Genomic DNA, 6000 nt, shown 5'->3' with positions numbered 1-6000 from the left:
TAAATTTTGTTCTGATAGCTAAAATCAAATCTTTATGACACATAAAATTCAGTGACTTCTATTAAAAAGTAACTCATCTATTAAATTTTTAAAACATGAACAACTAACCAACAGAACAGAAAACAATGAAATTAAATTCGACAAACCTATTTGAAAATATCTAAATTAATACTGGCAGATTTATTATTACAAAGTAATTTTGTTACAATCGGCCAATCAGTTCTAGCCCCAACTATATACGCCTTTGGGGTATAACTTGGGTCGTGACATTAACAAGATCTGTAGTCAGGCTTATTAAACTAAAACAACAAAAAAATATTTGAAAACAATAATAATTTATTTACAATTTTTAACCATATCTACTAAATATAATTACTTTGTCAATAACCCTTTAGACCTCTGAAGCGTCGTCTTGTATCCAACTGAAAATATAAATAATAAAATATTTACAAAGTCCAATTTATGAATTTTCAAAATCCATTATATGCAAGGTGAACATTAAAAACTGCATCAAATTTTTGTAATATATTAGAGAAGGATAATGGCTCACATGAGAAGTGAAAACCAGATACCCATTAATCCGGGTTTGAATCCCGGTAGGTGCAAGCATTTATATGATGAATATGGATGTTTGTTACCGAGTCATGGATGTTTATATGTATGTTTAAGTAAGTATATTGTATTAAAAATATTGTTGTCTTGCAACCCATAACACAGGCTGTCTAATTTGGGGCAAGATAATTTGTGTAAAAGTGTGTCAATATTATTATTATTATTATTATAGTATTAATGTCTGCAATACTAGACGTAAATGTTTTGCAGCCTCTGATGTATTGTCATATCGTCCGAAATATAAAAGCTGGCAAATGATATCTGGAACTTTGCTGTGTACAATAATATACCACTAAATATTGATTTCTACCTACAATATCACACCAATAAAATTTTAAAACAAAATTTTATTTGTGTAATTAGTCCCAAAATTGAAAATCACTTTAAAACATAACAAATTGTTTAGATTGTACATTATTGTACAATTTCATCATCATTTCAGCCGGAAAATGTCCACTGCTAAACAAAGGTCTCCCCCAAAGATCTCTATAATGATATGTCCTGCACTACCCTCATCCAACTCACAATATCATTTGTAAGCTGATAATATGTCCAAATGGCATGGAATACTAACAGTACTTACCTTTTGATACACATCGTTGAAGTGACACATTTTAATTTTAATTTGTTTAATAAGTGTGTTATTCTTACCAGAGATCTCTTACATTCAAAGAAGCTTTGCCGTAACTGTAAACACTCCTCTGGAACAGCTCCTTCTTTCAAACATTGTCTAGGTGTTTTCTTTTCCTACATGTAAATTAGGAAATGTTTATAAAAAAGCAACAACTATTAAAACTATTTAAAAATAAAATTGAAATGCACCTTTTGAAAACAAAATTAGTTTTGCAAATTGTGTCTATATTAGATGGCTTATCTTGAGAGCTCAATATAATATATATTAAGCAACTGGTTATTTATAAAGGTTCTAAAAGTGAAATCTTAAAGTTAGTTTCTGACTATTTTGAAATCATTTTGAAAAATATAACATTGGTATATCAACTTATGTAGCTACCTTAGTACAACAATCACTGTTTAAAAGGCAGCTTTTCAGATCAGCTCTTACACCGGCACATGAAGACTTATCAACTAAGCCGATTTCGTCAGGAGCAAAGGTAACCATTGTAATTGATAATAAAAATCAATTAAAATTTTGCAATATTGCGTTATAGTTTCCTTACGCCGTCGTCATTAATAATTAATAAATACTGCTTTAGCTTTACTTTACATAAAATAAAAACGACTTTGGCATGGAAATCCTATGAAAAGCAACTCAAAATCAAGATAGTAGTGACTAGTATGACTAAAAGTACTCTGTGGTCTGTGCTCAAGATGCCTGAATATTGAAAGTTGAAACTTGATAAGTGACAGAGACTGTCATTTTATCAATAATTCTTTATAGGTGGTGCCTACTGGCTAGGTAGGTACCTACTTTTGTAGTTATAAAATTCTACTAATTTCTTATCTCCATTATTGACATTTGACAATTCACAATACAATATACATAGAAAATAGCTCTTGCCTCTTATCATCTCTTAAGCTTAACATTGTTTTTATATGTGGTTTTAGGTTTAAAGTTATTATTTGTAAAAACAATGAGACAGTTTCTACTGATAAAAAGAAATTTGTCTCATGTATGTAAATTGAAACCGTATAAAGATACAAAATGGTTAATGCCAGATGGGAATCCAACAGGTATTTACATTTATAGTTGTGTAGCTGGAGATCGGGTGCCTGTTATTCTTAAGGATCCAACAATAGCTACATGGTATTCTTGTGGTCCGACAGTTTACGACTCCACACACATTGGACATGCCAGTTGCTACGTGAAACTAGATATCATTCAAAGAATACTCAAATCTTTTTTCAACATAAAGCTTGTTTCTGCTATTGGTATCACGGATATAGACGACAAAATAATTAAAAAGTCGCAGCAATTAAAGACAGATTACCAAACCATTGCAAAACAATATGAGCAAGAGTTTTGGTTGGACATGGCAAATTTAAATGTTGATAAACCAATGATAATTGCCAGAGTTTCAGAGCACATTAATAGTATAGAAAATTTTATTAAAAATCTTATTGATTCCAATATGGCATATGTGGTTGAGGATAGTTCTGTATATTTTGATACATCTAAATTTCCATTGTATGGTAAGTTACAGCAAGTACAGGAGAATGGTGAACCTAGTGATGAATTTAAACGAAACAAAATGGACTTTGTATTGTGGAAAGGCCAAAAACCAGGTCAACCAAGTTGGAAGACTAGTTGGGGAGAAGGTAGACCTGGTTGGCATATTGAATGTTCTGCAATGGTGAGTAAATTATTTGGCTCCCAACTTGACTTTCATGCTGGAGGAATTGATTTAAAGTTTCCACATCATGAAAATGAAGAAGCACAGTCATGTGCTTTTCATAACACAAACCAATGGGCAAATTATTGGATCCATGTTGGACACTTGAACTTGAAAGATATCAAAATGTCTAAATCAATACAGAATACTATATCTATACCAAGTCTTTTAGAAAAATACAGTGCAGATACATTTAGAATGGCTTGTCTATTATCAAACTATAAACACCCCATGGAGTACAGTGATGACATGATGAAGATGGCACAAGATATTGTTATGAAGATCAAGTTCTTCTTAAAAGATTCAAATGTTTATGTAAATAAAACAATGTCAGATAGAGCAACATATAACTACAAATTATTAAATGAATTACAAATGACTGAAGAGAGAAATCTTGAGGCTCTCAAAGCAGATTTTGACACAGCAACATGTGTTAACTCATTGCTCAATCTTATAAGCAGTGCTAATACAACAATAAAATTAAATAAAAATGAATACTGCCCAGTGTCTGTAACACTCATAGCAAATTATATTGTCGATATGTTGACAAAATTTGGCTTAAAGTTGGTTGATAGTTCGGAGGAGAATATATCCAGTTCTGTAGTTGATACTTTGGTGGATTTCAGGCATCTTGTAAGAAAAAATGCAATACAGGGTAAAAATAAAGAACTGTTAACGGCTTGTGATATTGTAAGAGATAGAATGAAGTGTGTTAAAATTCAAATCAATGATTCAGATACACCATCTTGGATTTATGTTAAATAGCATAGTATATATTTCATTAGTTAATATATATTTGTAAATATGTTTTATACTGTTTATAATAATCATACAACTGTTATATAATTAACCTTGATAAGTGATAAATCTCCAAAATTTGAACCAAATATTTCAATTCCTTCCTTTACTCAAAATGAAAACTATTTATAATTTGAAAAAATCAATCATTGATCCCTTGAGAGTGCCAAAATTAAAGATGAAATGGACATTGGTTAGGCCATATATTCGTCAAGCTACAAGTCCAGAGCGCCGGGATACATAATGGGATCAGCAACTTCTTCAATACCTGCTAAGTGAATTAAAGAAAATGAAACTAGATCCAACTTCGCCTGTCAAGCCCATGACACTTTTTGGGACTGTATCAATGAAGTGTCAAAGGATAATATTAGTAGTGATCTTCATGATCAAGAAAAGCAAAATTTAATTTCTAAGGTTATTGACTTTTACTTGAAGACATCTCAAATCGACCATGATCCGTACATTTGGTGGTCCGTTAACTTGAGTCAGTATCCACAGTTGTAACGATTTGCTAGAATTTATCTTTTTGCACTGTAAAGAAGAAGAGATCGAATAAGAGAAGAAAAGATCCTGTAGATGAAGCCACAACCAGAGAGTTGAACAAAGCATACAAGATTTTATCAACGACTAACTGACCCGGCAGACTTTGTACTGCCTCAATCGATAAATAAACGACCTCAACTTTTGTATGTACATCAAATAGTATTGTTTGCGTTCAGAAATTTAATTTGTGACAAAACTTAAAATATATCAATCTACATAAACATAATCTGAGAGATACTTAACAACCAAATAGTCAAAACCAAGTAGTTAATCTACCAACTATAGTTAGCTAAAATTAAGTTTATTTTTTACCTCCTGAGAAAATACGTAATATATAAAAATTCTAATAAGTTATTCATTTGAAACTATTCTTTCAATTTGATTTCTTAACGACGATGATGATTTTATTTAATTCCGAGCATTTGCATATTTATTCGCCTTTTAAACCTTCCCTGGATTTCCACAAATAATTCAAGACCAAAATTAGCCAAATCGGTCCAGCCGTTCTCGTGTTTTAGCGAGACTAACAGAAATTCATTTATATATATATATATATAGATACGTCACTCGAACGGTTCGCTCCGTTGAAAGAGCGCTCGCACGGAACGCGAGAGGTTCATAAAATTTTGTGTTCAGTTTTATTTGTGAATATAATCCCAAAAGTGAGGGTTATCACGATTTGAGAGGTCTTTAAGTAAAAGTCGATAACCTTAGAAATTTGATTCTGCTTTTCTTGACCATGAAGATCACTACTACTACTATCCTTTGCCACTTCATTGAAACAGCCCCAAAGAGTGTCATGAGATGAAGATTTTTAAAACATTGTGACATGTTTCAAAGCATACAGGAAGGATTAGGAGTGTCGAGTTAATAGCGACACTTTTTTTTAAGGGAAAATTAGGACAGACGACGTACGGTTCACCTGGTGTTAAGTGATCACCACCGCCCACATTATCTTGCAACACTAGAGGAATCACAGAAGCGTTGCGGGCCTTTAAGGAGGTGTACGCGCTTTTTTTGAAGGTACCCTCATACGCGCATGTATCGTTCCGGAATAACCGCACTAGGAAGCAGGCACTCAACTAATAATTGTGCCAGATATCCTTGTAGTCTGTGGGTAGAACTTCACAATAACAAAACATAGGTTAGTGTCAAATGATTTTTTAATAAGATAAAATCTTAACATAAAATGTTAAATTGTACGTTTGACAGTTTAATTTAAGGTTATCAGATCCCAAAAATAATGTTTAAATGTAAATCAATATACTCATTTAACAGAACTCGCTTTTATATAATAGTGGCTTAGATCACTTATACGTCTAGATAGACTGTGACAGCTGTGAAAACATCGAATAAAATTGAGGTTGACAGTTAACCTCTATTTAGAGCAATGCACACTAACACAAAGTGACATAAAAATCGCGACTGTAAGACGAAGCTTGTCACGTACACTGAAGCGAACGCACGAACCGGGCCTGTTGTCTAGCAGCAAGAGGCTTTTTTAATGAAAATAAGGGACGAGACGAGCAGGACGATCAGCTGATGGTAATTCACACGCCCTGCCCATTACAATGCAGAGCCGCTCAAGATTGTTGAAAAACCCAAAAATTTTGAGCAGCACTACCATCGCGCTCTCATTTGCCCAGTAATTTCAACAGCTACGGCGCCCACGCATCACGGTAGAAATAGGCGCCGT

The 6000-nt window shown here is 32.8% G+C and overlaps 2 protein-coding genes across 2 annotated transcripts; one reads left to right on the top strand and one right to left on the bottom strand.

Moving 5' to 3' along the window:
• Positions 1–313: 313 nt before the first annotated feature.
• On the bottom strand, positions 314–1903 carry LOC126974504 (cytochrome c oxidase assembly factor 5). Its single transcript, XM_050822020.1, has 3 exons — positions 1625–1903; positions 1264–1359; positions 314–422 (listed from the first exon to the last, which is right to left on the bottom strand). The coding sequence occupies exons 1-3, from the start codon at positions 1730–1732 to the stop codon at positions 381–383; spliced, it is 246 nt and encodes an 81-aa protein (XP_050677977.1). The 5' UTR covers positions 1733–1903; the 3' UTR covers positions 314–380.
• A 194-nt stretch (positions 1904–2097) lies between these two features.
• On the top strand, positions 2098–3850 carry LOC126974443 (probable cysteine--tRNA ligase, mitochondrial). Its single transcript, XM_050821936.1, has one exon. The coding sequence runs from the start codon at positions 2205–2207 to the stop codon at positions 3726–3728; it is 1524 nt and encodes a 507-aa protein (XP_050677893.1). The 5' UTR covers positions 2098–2204; the 3' UTR covers positions 3729–3850.
• Positions 3851–6000: the final 2150 nt, after the last annotated feature.

Source organism: Leptidea sinapis, chromosome 32 (genome assembly GCF_905404315.1).
Source record: "Leptidea sinapis chromosome 32, ilLepSina1.1, whole genome shotgun sequence".
In the NCBI taxonomy this organism is placed as follows: Eukaryota; Metazoa; Arthropoda; class Insecta; order Lepidoptera; family Pieridae; genus Leptidea; species Leptidea sinapis.
This window is presented reverse-complemented; position numbering and strand designations above follow the sequence as displayed.

Bases quoted from the DNA above. Each gene is read 5' to 3' on its own strand.
- LOC126974504 (XM_050822020.1), bottom strand. From the start codon at position 1,732: ATGGTTACCTTTGCTCCTGACGAAATCGGCTTAGTTGATAAGTCTTCA. The intron at 1,360-1,624 runs GTAGCTACATAA...ATTTACATGTAG, and splicing joins ACAGTGATTGTTGTACTAAG to GAAAAGAAAACACCTAGACA. The intron at 423-1,263 runs GTAAGAATAACA...TTATATTTTCAG, and splicing joins TTGAATGTAAGAGATCTCTG to TTGGATACAAGACGACGCTT.
- LOC126974443 (XM_050821936.1), top strand. From the start codon at position 2,205: ATGAGACAGTTTCTACTGATAAAAAGAAATTTGTCTCATGTATGTAAA.